The 23,457-nt window shown below is 38.5% G+C and overlaps 1 protein-coding gene across 1 annotated transcript; it reads left to right on the forward strand.

Moving 5' to 3' along the window:
- Window positions 1-6,481: 6,481 nt before the first annotated feature.
- On the forward strand, window positions 6,482-22,724 carry LOC135767337 (uncharacterized). The gene is made up of 3 exons (XM_073815123.1): window positions 6,482-9,498; window positions 17,088-18,164; window positions 20,050-22,724. The coding sequence occupies exons 1-3, from the start codon at window positions 7,026-7,028 to the stop codon at window positions 22,692-22,694; spliced, it is 6,195 nt and encodes a 2,064-aa protein (XP_073671224.1). The 5' UTR covers window positions 6,482-7,025; the 3' UTR covers window positions 22,695-22,724.
- Window positions 22,725-23,457: the final 733 nt, after the last annotated feature.

The raw sequence follows: 23,457 nt of genomic DNA on the forward strand, positions 1-23,457 counted from the left end.
TAAGATTTGAATAACCCTGGTCTAGGGTCTTGCTCGATGAGTGTTGGCCAGACACCCAAAACGCAAGATTGTCTCTTCATTTATTTGATCCACATACTTCTAATTGATCACAATCCATTGTAAGTACTTTTGAGCTAATGTTGTGTCCCTTTATTGGGATGGTGGAGAATGTTTTGAAATTTTAATAATTAATATAATTAAATATTAATGGTCACAAGCCCCTCCTCAGAAATCACTACACCACTTTCTTATGAGAGAGAAAAAAGTCAGTCATGTCTTTAAAGGGACCATTTAACATGTCCACCCAAAAAAAAATCAATTCATACTCCACACTCCAAACAGACGGGGGCAGTATACCTCCAGAAAAGTGAGTTGGTCTATTTTAATTTAGAAGCTGCAAATTTAGCAGCATATATCAAGTTTGATTTACATTAGCAACTAAGTTATCATTAGTCACAAAAAAAAACATTCGGTCTCATTAAAATTGCAATGTTTTCCGCTACGTTTCGTGCGTCCATTTGGTGTTCATTATAATCGAAGACATTTCAAGCTTCTTAGCTAATGTTACATTTTAGCATCAGCTTGGTAGATAACGGGTGAAAACCGGATCGGATCCGTGGGTAGAGCTAACTATTAACTCTTTCACCGCCAGCGTTTTTAAAAAAAGTTGCCAGCCAGCGCCAGCGTTTTTCATGATTTTCACCAAAGTTTAATGCCTTCCAGAAAATGTTCTTCTTTAAATAAATAAACATACAATACACCAAATGAAAGAACAGACCCTCTGCTTTCAAACAAAAAAAAACGTTTCATCCTACCTGTAGTGGTTCTTTTGCAATCAGCTTTTGAATATGGGTAGGTTTTTGCAAAAACACCATATTTTGAGCAAAAAGCAAAAATAATTCAATTTTTGTGACGGACTTTTCATAGAGATCTTATCCAGAGCGATCTTTAAAACAGACACGGACATGCAGCAGCTTGCCATAGGGCAATACTTCCGGTTTTAAAAAGTTGCGGAAGGGCGCCACCTGGTGGATAATAGCGGTATTGCGGAAAGACGGAAAATCTCGTCATTGGCGGGGAAGCGTTTTCTCTTAATTGACGAGATATCTTGTCAATGGCGGGGAAAGAGTTAAACGCTAACAGCTAAGGATGCGCAATAATTTGCATACAATAGTCATTGCGCTTCTCGTCAGTGAAGCGGGTTTCTTGATTAAAAGTGAATCGCCATCAGCTGCTTTCAGATGGAGCCACATTTACTGCACAAAGCCGTAGTTCATGTACAAGCTGAGCATAGGTTATCGCAATGCCTATTATAAGTGAACTTCTAGCAAAATACTAACAGCATCTTACTTACCAATCGAAAAGAAATGTTGTCATTTCGGAGTCGAACCTCATTTCTTTCATGTCCATTAGTTGTCTCCAGCGATGAAAAGCAGTGCCAGTATTTACTCTGGTTCGGTTACTTTATTTATCATATTTTATTTGTGATTCAGAGCGCGTTGTTCCCTGCAGCAAATGTTTGTGGTAGTGGTAAATGTCTCTTGCTTTAGCCATTCTTCCGCTCTCTTCCCTGAACTGAAATACGTCCGAAACCCCTATTGCAAGGCAGGAAGGCATCAAGGCATGTCGGAATCCATGGCTGTTCGAATTGCATTTCTCTGAGCTGCCTTCATGAATCTTAAGCCAACAAGTCAGCTGCCTTAGTTTTCGGACGCAGCGGTAGTAGTAGAGGGCTGTACTCCCACACATGCGACTTATTCGTGTATTGCAGTTTGGCTGGCGGTTATGTGCGTGGCCCGCATACCGCCTCCCATGGTCGAAACTGGTATTACAACACCAGTCGGGCTGTAGCTAGTAATTTAGCATGCTAATTCAGATTGATATTTCTGCAGCACTATACCTTGTCATTTTTTTAATGACACCTTTGCCCTTATTTCTTCTCATTCTTTTGATGTGTGTAGCTAATTTTTTAAAATCTTTTACCTCAATTATTACAAATGGCACCTTTAAGGCTTCTACACAAAATATATATGCAACAATAGTTTATGTTGGCAATGCTTTTTAAACAGCCTACAGAGAACAGAATGTGCAAAAATGTCAAAAATATTGCATTTCCTCTTCATTTAACGTGTTGAAGTCCTTCGCTGTTGCCACTGTTTTAAGGTGGGCTGCTCGATGGCATGAGTTTTTCTTGAATTTTGCTTCCAATACAATGACCCTTTAACAACAGAAGCGTACAAATTAGTAGGTAGGTCATAAGAACTTATACTTCCCACCTGTAGTCTTCACTGACATATTAGTCATCAGTGTTGGGGAAAGTTACTTTTTAAAGTAATGCATTACAATATTAAGTTACTCCCAAAAAAAGTAACAAATTGCATTACTTAGTTACTTTTCATGAAAAGTAATGCTTACGTTACTTTTTAGTAAATTTTGTGTCACTTTTTCTTGGTTGAGGCTTGATCTTATTCAGGCCTTGCAGTTGTTTTTTTATGATTCAAAAGTTCTGCATTCAGAAATTGCATATTTCATCACAAAAATGTCGAGCTCTGGGCTCAGTTTCTGACTCAAACTGTTCCCACACAGGCGTGTACGCATAGAGTGCATAATGTGACTACGTTTAGTTTAATTCAGTACATAATTTTTAATCAAATTAATTAAATTAAAAAAGTAACTTGCATTACTGTTTTGAAAAAGTAACTTAAATATTAATGTGTACATTTTAAAAGTAATGCATTACTTTACTCATTACTTCAGAAAGTAATATTAATACATAATGCACGTTACTTGTAATGCGTTACCCCCAACACTGTTAGTCATTAGTACTATTCAGACTGGATTAGTTTTACATAATGAGGTGGGGTTAAGCTATTTTTTTCAGAGCTTCTCAATGATTTTAGTCCCGTCCGAATGCTCCATGTCAGTAATCATTACGGACAATGTCAGTAAAGATTATGGCGACTTTTACCTTCTGTAAAAAGGTCCGGAGAAATTACCTCAGGTAATACTAATCCAACTGTAAATATTCATTTCCTGTTATTTTGTGGGTTTATTTCAAATATAAAAGTGCTTAAAGAAGCATTTCTTTGCGTTCTAGGTGGAAAAACAAATCAGTGGCAAGTCTGTTTCAGAATACCACGACATAGACTTAAAAAAAAAAACTAAACGAGTTTTGATGTTTGTACATGTGAATTTTTCATATTTTATACACGAGTACAGTGTATTTTTTGTGGTATTGGTACCAACTACTAGATTTTTGATACCATGACATCCCTACAAATTAGTGCAATAAACATACAATTTTAGTTTTGCAAACGGCTAAAAACATGGATAATAGAACATATACAATATTTGTTAACCCTTTAGAATACGGATCCATTATTAATGAATAACTACACAGGAACAAATGAGTAATTAAAAAATATTAATCTAGTAACTAATAACTACACAGGAACAAATGAGTAATTAAAAAATATTAATCTAGTAACTACTCTTAACTTACACAAAACTCTGATTAACGAACTGGTAAGTAATAGCACACAGAATGTGGTAGTTCACTATTAACTTATCAGAATTTCCATTTTTTTTATACTTGCCAAAGAACTACTGAGAAGTTTCATAATTCATACAAAACTAAACGATAACTAATATAGGACAAATGACTAACACTACATTAACATGTTTACTAATACACAAGACTGTTTACATTATCAATAGGTAATAACAGACTTGTTCTCATTGATTCATTGAGAGACTACTGGAACTTATAGATTCATCTGATTTTTTTTAACCTAACTTACCTGTCAAAAAATATGTTTTATGTATGGCTCCAAGCTCATTTGTGAATAGTCTGTGAATGGTTAAGATTCTCCACTTTAAGATTAGCTTTCCATTAACTACTATATAAATAACGGTAACCCGCTACTAATGATTCAAGTGTTACTACATCCTTGTAAAGTAATTACAAATTTTTAGGATCAGTATTTTAAAGTTAAGATCATGGTAACCCACTAGTAATGACTCAAGTGTAACTACATCCTTCTAAAGTAATTACAATTTTTTTGGATCAGTATTCTAAAGTGAAGATCATATGTATGGCTCCAAAGCTCATTTGTGAATAGTCTGTGAATGGTTAAGATTCTCCACTTTAATATAAGCTTTCCATTAACTACTATATGAATAACGGTAACCCCCTACTAATGATTCAAGTGTTACTACATCCTTGTAAAGTAATTACTAATTTTTGGGAGCAGTATTCTAAAGTAAATATCATGGTAACCCGCTAGTAATGACTCAAGTGTAACTACATCCTTCTAAAGTAATTACAATTTTTTGGATCAGTATTCTAAAGTGAAGATCATATGTATGGCTCCAAGCTCATTTGTAAATAGTCTGTGAAAGGTTAAGATTCTCCACTTTAAGATTAGCTTTCCATTAACAACTTTATGAATAACGGTAACCCCCTAATGATTCAAGTGTTACTACATCCTTGTAAAGTATTTACAAATTTTTGGGATCAGTATTCTAAAGTGAAGATCATGGTAACCCACTAGTAATGACTCAAGTGTTACTACATCCTTCTAAAGTAATTACTAATTTTTGGGATCAGTATTTTAAAGTGAAGATCATGGTAACCCACTAGTAATGACTCAAGTATTACTACATCATTCTAAACTAATTACAAATTTTTGGGATCAGTATTCTAAAGTGAAGATCATGGTAACCCACTAGTAATGACCCAAGTGTTACTACATCATTCTAAAGTAATTACTAGTGGGATAAATTGTGGAATTTTTATGTTGTTTTATTAATCAGTATGTTATGTTATAATTCATATGTGCCATTAGGTTTTCTGTGCTGAGATATGTGAGTAAATGTCTGTGTGTAAAGTTGAGAGGCTGTGGTTTCGGTTGGGGGAGAGACCAGCAAACGCTGATAACAAAGCCCTGAAGAGAAAACACGCAGAACAGATGGTTTCAATAAACAAGTTGTTTGCTTTATAACTATGTTATATTTAGAGAAAGTGAAAATTAGTATGTTTAACTAATGAATGCATTTAACCAATTCATGAACAATGGAGTACTGTTGTGTTGTTGAATAATTATGTTTTACATATTTACTGCCTACATTTCATGCTGATTGCTAAAAGTGTTAAAGTTACAAAGATGTCCAAATAAGGACTGTGGAAATTGATTTTGTTCCATGTTATATTTCTTTAATTAATCATTTTATAAACATTGTGTGTTTTATATATGCACTGAGCTATTATGTAGAAATGAGGTGTTTATGTTTGAGAGTGGAGAGTTACCAGTTTTTGTGTGTGTGCTGCAAGGAGGAATTTAGGAATTTACGCCTGGCATTGATCAAGATAAGAGAGAGGCCTGAGGGGGAAAGCAAACAGGCGACTATGTCATTAACTAATGCCTTAATGTTCACAGGATAAAATATGCAATGTATTTCTTACTTAATCAGTATTAATCATTGAATAATTGATGTAATAAATATAAGATGTTGTCTTTGATAAATTTGTATTAACCAATGAAATGAAGGTTGCATATAGAATAACCTAAGGGGGGCAGGGCAGCTCAACCTTGAAGAACAGAATCTCCTGTGTGTCTGTGTGTGTGTGTTTTCTTTCATAACAGATGGTTTTTAATAATGATTAAAGTGTTTGCTTAGAAGGAGTATTGCAGTAAAAGATTTAATATGTGTTTATCTATCTAAAGAAGTTAATGTGTGCCTTATTCATATAACCAATTTTACGAATAATGAAATGATGTCATGATATTGAAATATGTTTTACATAATAATCACTTTCATCTTACAGCTTATGTTTTTTATAAATGAATGTTTTATTAATGATTTGTTTTTAAGAAAGCATTATAACAATGCTATGTGAATTGGAGGAGTACTAGAGAAGAACTGCAGGGCTCCCAGGGATGAGAGGAGAACAGTTTGTTTTTTCTTTGTCTATGTGTGTCCATCTTTGCCTACAGGCTGAAATTGGGTGTGGTAAAGGAGTCAGATTCACGAGGGAGAGCAGCCTTTGTGGGTGGAGACTTTAAGAAGAAAGACGACGTCATATACTCTTTAAATAAATGTTTTCCAAAATGCTGTGCATTCGTTGCTTGCCGCTTGTGGCCTTGAAACGATCCAGCGCGCTGTTAAACTTTTTCATATCTGATCAATAAATATTTGAACTTAGATATTTGTATCTTTTGCCTTTCCTCTAAATTATGAACATGCAAATGGACGCCTTAAAGTCCAACAATTGGTGACCACCGACGTTTTGTGGAGGGAAAGGAGAGAGTGAGAGGAAGGAGGGTTTCACATTGAAGAAACCAGAGTAAGGGAGGGCTCCATTTCAACACAAAAAGAGAGCGCTCTACTAAACCAAGGTAAGCAGAAGCCTGTTTTATCAAATTCTGCTTTTTGGATATACCAAATTACTTGTGTTGATAAGGAGATCCGAACTGAATTACAAATTTACATTTATTGCAAAATTGATCAGAGTGAAAAACTTTTTGAAATTTTTGAATTTTGATATTAAATATAAGGTTGAGGATTCCTTTAACGCATTAGGCGTTATAAAATACCGACTCGGTTGTAGCCGTAAGGAGTGAGAGGCTCTTGGATGAAAGGTCCATAAATACTGTTAATGGCGGTGTAAGTTAACAGAATTAAATATAAGGTTGAGGATTCCTTTAACGCATTAGGCGTTATAAAATACCGACTCGGTTGTAGCCGTAAGGAGTGAGAGGCTCTTGGATGAAAGGTCCATAAATACTGTTAATGGCGGTGTAAGTTAACAGAATTAAATATAAGGTTGAGGATTCCTTTAATACATTAGGTGTTATAAAATACCGACTCGGTTGTAGCCGTAGGGGGTGTACAGCAGCCCGTGAGGTGTAAGGCCTACGAATACTGGAAAAGAAAATTGACGTCTTACTGTTATTGTTGTGGTTTTGTCTGAGAAATTGTATTGTAATAGTATTTGTACCGTGTATTGAACGTTGATATATATTATGGCTGAATTTCAGAAAGAGTGTGATGAATATGTGTGTTTACCGGTGTATTCGCAATGGCAAAAGATAATCAAATTAATGTTGGCCCAAACTGATCCTAAAGATGTTAAGAAAAGACAAAGAGAGGTCGCATTAGCGTGGAACACGTTGAGAGAAGAAAACTGTTGGGAGGCAGAGGAGAAAAAGAGAGTTCCTCTCACGCCTATTCTTTTTGCCATGGAACATAGATTGGTAAACAAAATTAAGATTGTAGAAGCAGAAGGAAAAAAGTGGTTTGGTAAAGGGCCAAATGTAACAAGCTTAGAGAAAGATTTGAGAATTTGGACAAGATTGGCTCTGGTTGCTGCTGCCATGCAGGCTATTAAATCAAATAGAAAAGGGGAAGTTTACAGTGGTGCAGCTGCAAAGCAACAGGAAGTTGAACAAGGAAACAGTCAGCTAGACTCAAGTGTGACACCTACGGCTCCTCCTCCAGCTCCACCCCCAGTGAAATCGATCTACCCCTCTTTGCTCACACCTCCTCCTTATGAGAAAGCCAAAGCCCCAATGCAACAGCCTGTTTTTCAAATTAATAGCGGTCATTTAGATGTAGAGGAGAGTGAAGAACTGAAAGAAATAAAACATGAATTGTATAAACTAAGACAAACTGTTATGAAACAGGGAGAGTTTATGTCTTCTCCCAGAAAGTCTATGGTTGTTGAAAAACCTATTGATTTACTGCAACCATATTCACCAAAGACACCAGTGATACTCCCGCCCAGTGGGGGTGATGTAAATGTTACGCATGGAGCATGTGGGGGCCCGGAGGGTGACACACTTGTTAGTCTCAGCCAAGAGAATGAGGAAGAGTTAGATAACCGCTCTGAAGCCAGTGAACAGATTGAACACGGCACACATTCTAAAGCAGCGAGTGTTTGTAGTCACGCTTCAGAAACATCAACAGAGTTAAGACATAGCAAAGAACATAAAAGGATGGAAGGGATGAAAAGAGAAGTTAAACAACTAAAGAAAATAGTGTTAGAGCATGACCGTAATAAGCACAGCCTGATACATTCAAAAGAACCTCTGAGAGTCTCAATGCAAGGTGAAATGTTCCTTGAGAGGTCAGGCACTAGATCAGGCATGAACTACCACCCACTTTCTGATCACGAGTCACAGGGCCAACTAAATGCAGAGAGACCAGACACAGGAAGTGAGCGGAAGCATCAAGTTTATCAGTGGGTAGCATCTCAATCACTGAAGAGCAAGTTGTTAAACACAGAGCCAGCACCACTTCCAACGGCCACCTCACAACTTTTCGGAGAACCAGACCAAGATAGGGTAGATGGTACACAGTTTCCCATAGTGGTGCACAAAGGAACTAAAAAATATCAACCCTGGACACATAGTGATCTCACTGCTATAATGAGCAAACTACCACCGATCACTAGTGGTGGAGGGAGATGGTTAAATAGATTAATTACATTGAGTCATGGTGTAGTTTTGGCCGTGGGTGATATCAGATGTCTGTTAGGGCAAATTTTAAGTAAAGCTCAAGTACAGGATTTTGAAGAAAATGCCAATTTGACATTGACAGATAACGAAGCATTGTATAGTACGGTGAGTACAGACATCGGTAAGGCGCTTAGGGCCCAGTTTCCCACTCCACCAACAGTGTACCAAAACATTAAATTCAAAATTAAACCAGATGAGACAGGAGCGGCTTATTATTTCAGATGCAATGCTGAATGGGAACAATTAACAGAAGAAAATGGGTTAAATAACCCAGTCACCAGGGACATATTCAGGTCAGCTGTAATGGCAGGTGCACCAGCTGGAGTCAAACAAACCATGGAAAATAGTCCAGACATCCCGTCAGCTTCTAATGAACTATGGGAGAGACATTTGATATTTTACATAGAAAAGGCCTTAGATAAATCTAATAAAGAGTTGGCTGAGGTTGATAAATTGAAAAATGACCTACTTAAATTACAATTGGAGCAAGCAAAACAGGCCACTAACAAAAAGAAACAGATGACACAACAAGCCCAACCACCCACCACTTCAGGTCCCCCGAATGGGCAAAGACCCAACCAGTATCCAAACCAGTATGCCCCACCAGATCCATATATAAGCCCACCATATTCAGGGAATCCCTGGGGAGGGTATCAACAGTATAGAGGGGCTCCCAGAGGTAGGGGTAGCGTAAACAGGGGAGGATACGGCGGCTATGGAGCTAGTATATGTTATGTGTGCGGACAGGAAGGTCATTGGGCCCGTAGATGCCCTCAAGTTGTGCCACAGCCCCAATATTCCGGTGTAAGGTATCCACTTAACGCACCAAATGCAAGGGGATGGGGTCCCAATAGAGGAGGTGGCGGGCGTGGAAATGGTGGTTTTGCCAGGGGACCACCAGCACCACACAACTCATCATCACCTGATTTAATGGCGCCTGTGCACCCATCATGGGGTCATGGTGATGGTGCAGAGGAATGACGGGGCACACAGAGAACCACCATGAGGGGAATGGCTGAGCCCCTCATGGACATAGTGGTAAACGATACACCACTCAAAGCTCTAGTGGATACTGGAGCTACATACTCCACTGTAATAAGAGGCACCATACAGTCAAAAGATCTAAGTACTAAAACAGTGAGTGTGATGGGTTTCTCTGGTGAAATTGAAAAGTGGCCATTAACTAAACATTTACCAACAACAATTGCTAATCAATCTGTCTCGCATTCATTTCTGTACTCCTCCAACGCACCCATTCCTTTACTGGGCAGAGACTTGCTAATAAAATTAGGGGCCAGTATACTGTGTTCACCTGATGGTGTCATAGTTGGATTTCCGGATGGAAATACTATAAATTGTTCGTTGGGGTCAACAGAGACAGGAAATCAATGGATGTTGGTGGGGGGAAAGTATAAAGAGTTAGTTGACATTTATTGGGCAGAACTGGAGACAGATTGGGAAGATGAGATGTCCAGTAGCAGTGTAGTGACCCTTTACAACACATATAAGCCATGGATAAACGACATAGCCCTATTTCTACCACCCATAGATCCATTGCATTGTACTATGTTTTATGACAGATTTGATAACACAACTTATGAGGAACTTTTTCAGACCATTGAGGGAACCAAGTGGAGGTTGGTGGGTGATGGCATATTTGTGGGCCAACAGGGTGTGGCAGCCCCAATTGTCTTATCAGAAGAACAAAAAGAATGGTACAGAATGTCTGACACAGCTGCACCTCACATTTCACTGGCATTACATCCTAATCATGAAGCTAGAGAGTTAGGCAGCATGGTTAAAAGACTACTCACTGTAACCGATTGGCAGAAAACAAATATAACTGGGGTGTTGTATTCACACAGTCATGAGGTGTATTGGATCAAACAACAGACTGAGGATGTAGCCATCCTAAAACATGAGCAACTAGTGTTGGACTTTAAGGCGTCCATTTGCATGTTCATAATTTAGAGGAAAGGCACAAGATACGAATATCTAAGTTCAAATATTTATTGATCAGATTGAAAAAGTTTAACAGCGCTGGGTCCTCTCAAGTAGCGAACAACCAGCTCAGGAAGTAACATGCTTATTTATAAAATATGTGACGTCGATGTTTCTTCAGAAAATCTCCACCCACAAAGGCCGTTCCCCTCGTCCATCTGACTCCATCACCACACCCAATTTTAGCCTGTAGGCAAAGATGGACACACATAGACAAAGAAAAAACAATCTGTTCTCCTCTCATCCCTGGGAGCCCTGCAGTTCTTCTCCAGTACTCCTCCACTTTGAATAGCATGTTATAATGCTTTCTTAGAAACAAATCATTAATAAAACATTCATTTATAAAAAACATAAGCTGTAAGATGAAAGTGATTATTATGTAAAACATATTTCAATATCATGACATCATTTCATTATTTGTAAAATTGGTTATATGAATAAGGCACACATTAACTTCTTTAGATAGATAAACACATATTAAATCTTTTACTGCAATACTACTTCTAAGCAAACACTTTAATTATTATTAAAAACCATCTGTTAGGAAAGAAACACACACACACACACACACACACACACACACACACACACACACACACACACACACACACACACACACACACACACACAGGAGATTCTGTTCTTCAAGGTTGAGCTGCCCTGCCCCCATTAAGTTATTCTGTATGCAACCCTCATTTCATTGGTTAATACACATTTATCAAAGACAACATCTTATATTTACTACATCAATTATTCAATGATTAATACTGATTAAGTAAGAAATACATTGCATATTTTATCCTGTGAACATTAAGGCATTAGTTAATGACATAGTCGCCTGTTTGCTTTCCCCCCCAGGCCTCTCTCTTATCTTGATCAATGCCAGGCGTAAATTCCTAAATTCCTCCTTGCAGCACACACACAAAAACTGGTAACTCTCCACTCTCAAACATAAACACCTCATTTCTACATAATAGCTCAGTGCATATATAAAACACACAATGTTTATAGAATAAAATGATCAATTAAGGAAATATAAAAATGGAACAAAATCAATTTCCACAGTCCTTATTTGGACATCTTTGTAACTTTAACACTTTTAGCAATTAGCAAGATTAATAAAACAACATAAAAATCCCACAATTCCCTCTCTTGACCTCTGAAAGAGGTCACACATTTTCTTCCTCCTCCTCGTCCAGGTTCTGTAGGCCTAATAGGGGCATGCTATATGGGGGTGGACTATTCTCTTTTTTCTCTATTGCAGACACTATCAGTCTGTTACACAGGGATCTCCATTGTTTATGCCAAATATTATGGTGACTATAATTGCAGTTATAACTCTTAGGGCCCACAGAACCTTCCAATTTACATATAGCTTCATCTCTGTGGAAAAAATACACTTATGCCTATTGGCTAATACTCAAATAACAATCGTAAATTCAAAAAGGAAAAGAAAAATGAAATATGAAATTAATACTGTAGAATTGTATAAGAAACTTAAGAAATTCAAAGATCAAAATTCAAAGGTCAATAGTTACCCAGGTTATAATGAATATATGGTAATTGTGATATTCAGGTCTCTAAACACTTCTGTCAGGATTTCCAGCACTTTGTGGAAATCCAATTTATCCAGGCCACACCCCAGCCGGGGAGTGGATACACTTGTTATGTTTTCTTTCTCACACCACTCTCTCATACATCTGAGGCTGTAGGTAAAATTCTCATATGTTGGTAAATCAGTACAATTTTGTTTTGTTATTAAATGAAAAATCAATCTGCCGTCGTCCTCATGGGTAACTGCACATTCACCTGTGTGTTTGTTCTGTCTTACAACCTTTTGTGTACCGTACTTCGCTTTGAATTGTACGGCTATACCTGCTCCATAGGCACAATCTGTGCTCACACAGTGTGCTAGGGGTTCTGTTGCTGGGCTAGAAAAAATGTCACCTTTTTTATGCACAATTTTACAGAGTGTTTGTTGACTTTGTTGTTGGTGTTGTGTGAGTGTTACCACTGATGTGTTACCACTTCCTGTTTGTCCTCTCTGTATTCCAGCTGATTCACTTTCACTTTCAACACTTTCCCTCTCTTGGACCTGAGTCCTCAGGTCCACACCTATGTCTGTTAGAAACCCAATCTTCATTTTTAACATCTGGGTCGTTCTCACAATGTCGTTTTTTTTTTTTTGGTAGCCTGGCAAGAAAAATGTTTAATCATAGCAGTTAGTCTGTAGAAATAAACATCATTAGTTAGTGGCATGATAGGGTCCTTCACCAGGGCATTCCTCGGACCCGGAAACTGACGACCTGTAAGCAATTCAAAGGTTGTGAAACCAGAAATCCTGTTAACAGAATAACGAATAGACATTAATGCAATTGATAATGCCTCAAGCCATGTTATTTTTGTCTGTGCACAGATTTTGTCAAGTCAAGTTTTAATGTCAAAGTCAGGTTCATTATTTCATCTTTGCTCTAACATTGGGGTGATAAGCAGCCCCGAAACTATATGTCAATTCCAGTACGTGTTTGTCAATATGTCAGATCTAACTTTGTCTTGGGAAACCATGGTTGGGGATATAAGTGGTTTATTAGGCAGTTGACAACAGCCACTTCATTAGGTACCTTCACAGCCTGTAGTATGTGTCAGGCTTTGCTAGCATTTACTATAGGCCGGCCTTTCCTGGTTTCAAACCCACCTATCTGCCATATGGCAGTTCCATATATACTGCACCAATCACATATGCAGATTCACTATAAACAATCACCCTCTCTTCACCAGTGTAGTGCAAGGCTTTGATAACAGCTGTCATTTCAGCTCTCTGTGCTGACCGTTTACCTTTCAATCTACCACTCAGTCGTGTTACAAAATCACCCTCAACTTGCTCAACCACAGCAAAGCCTGCCTTCAATGTGTCATCTGCTGCTCTGAACCAACAACCATCTGTAAACAGTGTGATTAACGGTGGGGGAGTTGTCAGTGGTACCGCGAACAAACCATCTCTCAATATATTTGCTTTTTCAGTCAATGGTATAACAATTATAATTAATTACAATAATAACAATTTGTATATCAGTCAATGGTATCCAACATTTGGCTCACCCTCAGTGATTAGATCTGCCATGTGAACACCTTCATGCACATATATGATGTCTGGGCTGGCAATTTCCTTAAATACAAAGTTTGTTACATTAATCAGTTATTTTTCTATTGTCACAGCTTTTCTTGTTTACCGTGTATAGTGTTCTATGGTGTTCTTTTTTCTTTTTCAATTTATTTCTTTTATCTATTTTAATATCCTTTCTGCCATAGCTGTTCTATGCCATATATTTTTACTTTTTAGCTCAGTACCATCAGTGGAGTTCTGACTTCCTCTGTATATACCAAATTCAATTATGCATTTCTTCCTGTCAAATTAATAGGAGTCTGATTTGATTTCAGGACAGGTAGTCACACCTAACAACAAAGTTCTTTATCAGCCTTTAAATTTGTCTAGCTGATTTTCTCATAAAGATTGTCTGTGTCCCTATAGTAACAAGGTCTTTAATAAACATTGAACGGCTGTTTACTCTTTCCCCTTTTTCATTCAAAGGCCCGTATGAAGATGAAAAAGTTCAGTGTCCAGTGAAATATTGTCCAGTTTCTCTTGCCTCCAAGAACAGTATTGTCTTTGTGAGTCTTTCTGGATTCCACTCAGTCTTTTTGGTGTTTCATCCTTGTAAATGTCTCTGACCATATGCAGTGCCCCCTTCACCGCTTGAGTTCAAGTATAGTCCCATTCAAATAGAATGTGTTCTCAGTCCAGTTTATGAGTTACTTCTCTCTTTGCAACTCCAACACTTTGATGTCACACACAGTTTTTGCCACTGTCTTTTCATTGCCAGCTTTTATTCACTTTCTTGAATGTCAAAGGATGGGAATAATCAGCCCACAAGGTTTCAGCTTGACCCATGCAAAATATTGCCTTTCAATTTAAAAATAAAATTTATCTTGTGACCACCTTCCATCATCAGATGAAGACTCCTCTTCATTTTGTTAAATCTTTTTTCCTTTATACAATCTATCTGTTTCATTCACCTTTTAACAATTTTCTGTCCTTTTTTTAATTGTTCATCTTTATTTCCACATTTAATAACTTGGTCTCTACTCTTTTCTCTAATTTGTTGTTTTTCTTTCAAAGCTTCGCCTCAGTCTTTCTGCTAGATTTTGCTTAATCCCATTTATGGTTTTAACAGACTCATTATATCACAGACACACTACATTTTCACACAAATAAAATCTGCATCTACATTTAATTCACCACTATTGATTTGAAAAACAGGCTGTTTCATTTTGGCTTTGGCTTTCTCATAAGGATTAGGTGTGTGCAAGGAGGGGTAGATCTATTTCACTGGGGGTGGAGCTGCAGGAGGAGCCGTAGGTGTCATACTTGAGTCTGGCTGACTGTTTCCCTGTTTAACTTCCTTTGGCTTTGCAGCTGCACCACTGTCAACTTCCCCTAACTAATGCAACCTCTTTCTGTCTTTTCTTAACATCTTTAGGATCAGTTTGGGCCATCATTAATTGAATTATTTTTTGCCATGGCACATACACCGGTGAACACACATATTCATCACACTCTTTCTGAAATTCAGCCATAATATATATCAACGTTCAATACACGGTACAAATACTATTACAATACAATTTCTCAGACAAAACCACAACAATAACAGTAAGACGTCAATTTTCTTTTCCAGTATTCGTAGGCCTTACACCTCACGGGCTGCTGTACACCCCCTACGGCTACAACCGAGTCGGTATTTTATAACACCTAATGTATTAAAGGAATCCTCAACCTTATATTTAATTCTGTTAACTTACACCGCCATTAACAGTATTTATGGACCTTTCATCCAAGAGCCTCTCACTCCTTACGGCTACAACCGAGTCGGTATTTTATAACGCCTAATGCGTTAAAGGAATCCTCAACCTTATATTTTATTCTGTTAACTTACACCGCCATTAACAGTATTTATGGACCTTTCATCCAAGAGCCTCTCACTCCTTACGGCTACAACCGAGTCGGTATTTTATAACGCCTAATGCGTTAAAGGAATCCTCAACCTTATATTTAATATCAAAATTCAAAAATTTCAAAAAGTTTTTCACTCTGATCAATTTTGCAATAAATGTAAATTTGTAATTCAGTTCGGATCTCCTTATCAACACAAGTAATTTGGTATATGTCCAATAGCAGAATTTGATATAACAGGTTTCTGCTTACCTCTATTTTAGAAGACCGGTCTTTTGTGTTGAAATGGAGCCCTCCCTTACTCTGGTTTCTTCAATGTGAAACCCTCCTTCCTCTCACTCTCTCCTTTCCCTCCACAAAACGTCGGGGTCACCAATTGTTGGACTTTAAGGCGTCCATTTGCATGTTCATAATTTAGAGGAAAGGCACAAGATACGAATATCTAAGTTCAAATATTTATTGATCAGATTGAAAAAGTTTAACAGCGCTGGGTCCTCTCAAGTAGCGAACAACCAGCTCAGGAAGTAACATGCTTATTTATAAAATATGTGACGTCGATGTTTCTTCAGAAAATCTCCACCCACAAAGGCCGTTCCCCTCGTCCATCTGACTCCATCACCACACCCAATTTTAGCCTGTAGGCAAAGATGGACACACATAGACAAAGAAAAAACAATCTGTTCTCCTTTCATCCCTGGGAGCCCTGCAGTTCTTCTCCAGTACTCCTCCACTTTGAATAGCATGTTATAATGCTTTCTTAGAAACAAATCATTAATAAAACATTCATTTATAAAAAACATAAGCTGTAAGATGAAAGTGATTATTATGTAAAACATATTTCAATATCATGACATCATTTCATTATTTGTAAAATTGGTTATATGAACATGGCACACATTAAATTCTTTAGATAGATAAACACATATTAAATCTTTTACTGCAATACTACCTCTAAGCAAACACTTTAATTATTATTAAAAACCATCTGTTAGGAAAGAAACACACACACACACACACACACACACACACACACACACACAGGAGATTCTGTTCTTCAAGGTTGAGCTGCCCTGCCCCCATTAAGTTATTCTGTATGCAACCTTCATTTCATTGGTTAATACACATTTATCAAAGACAACATCTTATATTTACTACATCAATTATTCAATGATTAATACTGATTAAGTAAGAAATACATTGCATATTTTATCCTGTGAACATTAAGGCATTAGTTAATGACATAGTCGCCTGTTTGCTTTCCCCCTCAGGCCTCTCTCTTATCTTGATCAATGCCAGGCGTAAATTCCTAAATTCCTCCTTGCAGCACACACACAAAAACTGGTAACTCTCCACTCTCAAACATAAACACCTCATTTCTACATAATAGCTCAGTGCATATATAAAACACACAATGTTTATAGAATAAAATGATCAATTAAGGAAATATAAAAATGGAACAAAATCAATTTCCACAGTCCTTATTTGGACATCTTTGTAACTTTAACACTTTTAGCAATTAGCAAGATTAATAAAACAACATAAAAATCCCACACTAGCCAGAAGTCATGGTAGGGAAAACACAGACGGTGAGGGAACGGAAAAAATGATTGAAAGCATGCCACGTGACATATGGTCTCAGGGCCCAACTGATGTAGGCTTTTGTAACATCACTTCAGTTTCATTTAAATTGTCTACCACAGAACCAGTGTGGGTACCCCAATACAGAAATAAACCAGACGCAGAGGAGGGAGTGAGGCCAACAGTAGAGGGTTTATTGAGCAAACAAGTTTTAACTCCAACCAATTCTGAATGGAACACCCCAATTTTTCCTGTACCAAAACCCGGCTCAAACAAATATAGGTTAGTACATGATCTCAGAGCTATAAACACTTTGGTGGAGACAGGAACACTGAATGTACCAAACCCATATGTGGCCCTGTCCAATTTGTCGCCTGCACATCAATGGTTTACATGCATTGACTTGGCTAATGCCTTTTTCTGCATACCCATTGCTGATGAATGTAAACCATGTTTTGCTTTCACCTACAGGGGGCGCCAATACACCTATAATCGTTTACCTATGGGGTTCATTTTGTCACCAGGCATTTTCAATCAGGTGTTGCAAAAAGAATTGACCAAATGTGAACTACCTGAAGGATGTGTATTGATTATGTATGTTGATGACCTGCTATTGGCAACCACGTCCATGGAAACGTGCATGGAAGCTACCAAATTGGTTTTGAAACAGCTATACATATCGGGTTTCAAGGTGAGCAGGGACAAGCTGCAAGTTTGCAGACCATGTGTCACCTTTATGGGCAGAATGGTAACAGCGCAGGGTTCAACATTAACCCCACAACAGAGACAGAGCATCATTTCTCACCCAAGGCCAGAAACTGTTAAAGATATGTTATCATTTCTAGGCCTTACAGGCTTCAGTAGACAGTATATACCAACGTATGTGTCAGCTACTGCACCTTTAAGGGAGTTAGTGAGAGAGCAGGGCATGAAAAACCTGAAAGCAGAGTTACTGTGGACCCCAGAGGCAGAGCTGGCCTTCATTTCATTGAAAGCACAACTGTCACAGGCAGCCCATCTGAATTGTGCAGACTACGCCAAGCCGTTCATCTTAGGCTACGTTCATACTGCAGGGCTTAATGCTCAATTCCGATTTTTTGAAAAAATTAGATTTTTTTGCAAGGCCGTTCACATTTCCAATAAAATGCGACCTTTTGTGATCTCCTGTGTGAACGTGAAATGACCCAGAAGTGACCCGCATGCGCATAAAAGTACTCCACGGTCAAGGACGTCACTTGTAAGCTAACGTTAAACATGGATGTCAACAACGGTGTAGTCAACAGTGGAGCTCTTTTTGCAATATTAAAGTTATTTTCCCAACGGAGCCAGCACAATTACAATCTTCTGTTTTTTATGTAAAATGAAAGGTAACATTTGTTTAATTATTCCCCATACCATTTTAAAGCCACGAGCTACAGAACATCACACAAAAAACATTTTGATAACTACACCTAAAAAAATAACAAAGGGGATCCTGCCTTGGAAACTCCGGCTACAATTCAGTGTTTTTATTTAATTTGGAGATTTAGGGCGTCAAAGCAGTCATGACCAAAAAAAAACGACAAATGAGAAATGACAAATAATTTGTGTTTGTTACTGTAAATGATAAAAACTAAGCTTTATATACAATTCATTAAACGTTAATTTATAACAAGAAAAACACTGAAATTAATGATTTTATAGACACTTTGCATTATTATTTAGCATAGAAATACCTGCTTCCTTGCTTTGACTTTGATCATCTCTGTACAGTATTCACTTTAGATACAGAAAGACCTGATGATATTATTTATTTCAGGAATCTCTTTGCTATCATTTGAAAGTGAACACCGAACTTAATATTAAATAACAAGAAAGACAGTCGTGTCAGGCATAAATATAGGTTTGGTGCAGATATTTTCCATTTCAGCACCGAAATTTAAAGAAACGGTTTAGCTGTTTTGTAGTTTAACTTTTGACAAAATAACCAGTCTGTTTTAAATACATTTTAAAAACTTATACCCGTTGAAAAACATCCGTTTTTTTAATGTTTAGTTTGATGAACTCCTAAATATGAGACGCAGAGCACCTAGCCCGTTCGGCTAAATTGCATGCGCAAGCATGGCCAGCACGCAATAGCGCAACATCGATACAACGAAAAGCAATCCAAAATTTACAGACTTAAATTAGATCAGAATTTACGTTTATTATAAATACAATTTTTTTATAAAATAAGGTTAGAAGTAACAAAGTGCAGAACAAATGTGCAAAATGCCTCAAGTGCACGGAAACAAAACACAAGCCAAATAGATAAATCAGATAACCCAGAGTGATTTATAAATAAAATAAAGAAATTATTAAAAGAACGAAAGTATAGCCAGAATTGCCAGCTTTGTCTTTTAAATGTAGAAACAAAGAGGCAATGGTTTATAAACATAGAAACCTCTTATGGACGTGTCGACCGGTCACAGGGGTTGTTGGATTTATAAACGCATTATAAAAATATTTATTGAAAGCTGCTACTTCACATATTATTCGCAGCATTATAATAATATGCTATATATTAATATATTTGGAGAACGCTGTTATATGTGAAATCATATAACGTGTGTGCACCCATACGGCCAAAATGTAATGATGTGGAGCAGTGTTAGCAATGTCGGCCATGGTTGTTGTTTATCTTATCGTTCTTGCCTACTTCAATGCAGAATTATGACGTTTGTAGCGTATCAGTGACGTACGGGTCGGATCCATGTGGCCTGGCCGTTCAGACGAAGGTCGCATTTCAAAAGATCGGATACGTATCGGATTCAGGACCACATACCCAAGTGGCCTGGGTCACATTTGAAAAGATCGGATCTGTGTCGTTCAGACTGTCATGAAAAGATCAGATACAGGTCGCACAGGGGCAAAAAAATCAGAATTGGGTCGTTTCAGACTGCAGTATGAACGTAGCCTTAGATGTATCTGAAACACAAAACAGTGCACACGGGGTGTTATACCAGAAGTCGCCAGGTGGTAGGAAGGTTTTGATGTACAGCAGTGTTTTATTGGACCCAATTGAACAAAGACAACCAGCATGTGCACGCTACGCAGCGGGACTTGCGAAATTGATAACAAAAACATCACACATTGTCATGGGCCATGCACTAACAGTATTAACCACGCACTCTGTAATGTCATTTGTAAATTCAACTGCTTTTACTTTCTCTCCCTTAAGGCAGCGGAAGTTGGCAAAGATTTTGGCAAGCCCCAACATTACGTATGTGCATGAGGGAGTTAACATGGCAGATCTAATCACTGAGGGTGAGCCACATGATTGTATACCATTGACTGAAAAAGCAAATAAATTGAGAGATGGTTTGTTCGCGGTACCATTGACAACTCCCCCACCGGTAATCACACTGTTTACAGATGGTTGTTGTTTCAGAGCAGCAGATGGCACATTGAAGGCAGGTTTTGCAGTTGTTGAACAGGTTGAAAATGATTTTGTGATAAGAGTAAGTGGCAAATTGGAGGGTAAACAGTCAGCACAGAGAGCAGAAATGATAGCTGTGATTAAAGCCTTGCACTACGCTGGTGAACAAAGGGTGACCATTTTTAGTGATTCTGCATATGTGATTGGTGCTGTACATGTTGAGCTGCCAGTTTGGCTGAGATGTGGGTTTTTGACAACAACAGGCCGGCCTATAACTCACGCTAGCGAGGCCAGAGACCTATTGCAGGCTCTGTTGCTGCCAGAAGAGGTGGCTGTGGTAAAATGCCAGGGTCATGCAAAAGCAAATTCAGTTATTGCTCGTGGTAACGATGCTGCTGATTGCGCTGCCAAAAATGCTGCCGGGTACACAGCCGCACAATTTCTTGTAACATCGGATAGAACAAAATCAGACATTTTACCGCGTTTCACTCGCGAATATCTAATAAAAGAGCAGGCTGCTTCTGCACCTAATGAGAAAAATACGTGGAGGGACCATGGTGCTGTCAGATCTGCTGACGGCCTATGGCAGGCCCCAGACGGTAGACCTGCCATGCCAATGTCACTTTGTGAATCATTGCTGAAACAAGTACACACACCTGGCCATGTGTCTGACAAGCAGATGCTCCGCGATCTGCAACATTGGTGGCATCCTTTTTTAACATCTATGGTAACAAACTACACCAGATCATGTGAGGTTTGCTGTGAACATAACATTAAGCCAACCGTTAAGCCGCAGAGAGGGTCATTTCCAATATCTACCGGGCCTGGTGATGAAATTGTGATTGACTTTACTGACATGGGATCGAAGGTGAGAGGCAAACAGTATGTCTTAGTCATTGTTGACTGTTTTACTTCCTGGCCGGAGGCTTATCCGGTGGGGAGAGAGGATAGCACAGCTGTGATTAAATGTCTCATTAATCATTACATTCCTAACCATGGTTTCCCCAGACGTGTCAGATCTGACAATGGCAGTCATTTCAAAAATGAACATCTCAGACAGGTGGAGCAGGCCCTAGGTTTGACACACAGCTTTGGTGCGGTTTACCACCCACAAAGCCAGGGCAAAGTGGAAAGAATGAACCTGACATTGAAACTAAAATTGGCCAAGGTTTGCGCGCAAACAAAACTAACCTGGTTGGATGCATTACCAATTGCATTAATGTCTATCCGCTCTTCTGTTAACAGGATTACTGGTTTCACCCCATTTGAATTGCTTACAGGTCGTCAGTTTCCAGGTCCAAGGAATGCCCTGGTGCAGGATCCCATCCTGCCACTAACACATGCCGCTTACTTTGACAAACTAACTGCTCTGATTAAACATTTTTCCTACCAGGCTACCAACACTGCTGCTGATGCTAGTGACCAAACTGTTGGCACAGCTGACTGGGTGAGAGTCAAGGTGTTCAGGAGAAAGTGGAACGAGCCAAGGTGGTCCAAACCGCTGAGAGTCACCGCTAGGACGTCACATTGTGTAAAGCTGCAAGGGAAAGGCGACACCTGGTTCCATCTCTCTTCTTGTGTTCCATGTGATTCTCCCAGCAGGTCTCTCACGGAAACTGGTGTGGACCTGAGGACTCAGGTCCAAGAGAGGGAGAGTGTTGAAAGTGAAAGTGAATCAGCTGGAATACAGAGAGAACAAACAGGAAGTGAAATATCAGTGGTAACACTCGCACAACACCAACAACAAAGTCAACAAACACTCTGTAAAATTGTGCATAAAAAAGGTGACATTTTTTCCAGCCCAGCAACAGAACCCCTAGCACACTGTGTGAGTGCAGATTGTGCCTATGGAGCAGGTATAGCCGTACAATTCAAAGCGAAGTACGGTACACAAAAGGTTGTAAGACAGAACAAACACACAGGTGAATGTGCAGTTACCCACGAGGACGACGGCAGATTGATTTTTCATTTAATAACAAAACAAAATTGTACTGATTTACCAACATATGAGAATTTTACCCACAGCCTCAGATGTATGAGAGAGTGGTGTGAGAAAGAAAACATAACAAGTGTATCCACTCCCCGGCTGGGGTGTGGCTTGGATAAATTGGATTTCCACAAAGTGCTGGGAATCCTGACAGAAGTGTTCAGGGACCTGAACATCACAATTACGGTTTATTCATTGTGAATGTCATCTAAGTTTTAGTTTTTACTATTATTATCGTGTTACTTCCTTTCAATTTTGTATAAGTATTATCGTTTTATTTCTTTCACTATACTCCTACTTTTTATCAAGTATTAAGTTTAAGAGTGTTTTTTGAATTTAGCCAATAGGCATAAGTGTTTCTTTCCACAGAGATGAAGCTGTGTGGGAATTGGAAGGTTCTGTGGGCCCTAGGGGTTATAACTGCAATTATACTTATCATGATATTTGGCATAAACAATGGAGGTAATTTGAAAAATGACAAAAGGTCCAAAACAACATCACAAGATCAGTGTTTAAAGAGATATGGGGGAATTGAATTAGATTACATAAAAAATTCAACGACGTCATACACCTTTGATTTATGCAGTGTGATAGACTGTGGAGGGAAGAATAGCTCATGGAGGGGATATGATATATACTTGTGTCTGGATATTGTGACCACACTGTGGTGTCGGGAGCAAGGCCATGATGACAGATCATGGTGCCCAAGATGGAGCAGTGTAGTGGCTTATACGGGAACGTGGGATCTCCTAAAAAGGACGGGTACAGATGGGGAAATGTGGGAAAACTTAAAAATACAAAGAGATTACAGTCCAGTTCAAAATCCTGTTACCATGTCAATAGGAGAGTGGAGCAGGTTACCCCGGGGAGGCACAGCTATGAGGTATGGGGAAAAGGAGGAGACCACTATGTGGTTGGTATTAGGTGCAGATGTGGATGGAACAGACCCTAAGGGTCTCATAAA

Source organism: Paramisgurnus dabryanus, chromosome 6, assembly GCF_030506205.2.
Source record: "Paramisgurnus dabryanus chromosome 6, PD_genome_1.1, whole genome shotgun sequence".
NCBI lineage: Eukaryota > Metazoa > Chordata > Actinopteri > Cypriniformes > Cobitidae > Paramisgurnus > Paramisgurnus dabryanus.

Bases quoted from the DNA above. Each gene is read 5' to 3' on its own strand.
- LOC135767337 (XM_073815123.1), top strand. From the start codon at position 7,026: ATGGCTGAATTTCAGAAAGAGTGTGATGAATATGTGTGTTTACCGGTG. The intron at 9,499-17,087 runs GACGGGGCACAC...ATCCCACACTAG, and splicing joins TGGTGATGGTGCAGAGGAAT to CCAGAAGTCATGGTAGGGAA. The intron at 18,165-20,049 runs GCTACGTTCATA...ACGTAGCCTTAG, and splicing joins CGCCAAGCCGTTCATCTTAG to ATGTATCTGAAACACAAAAC.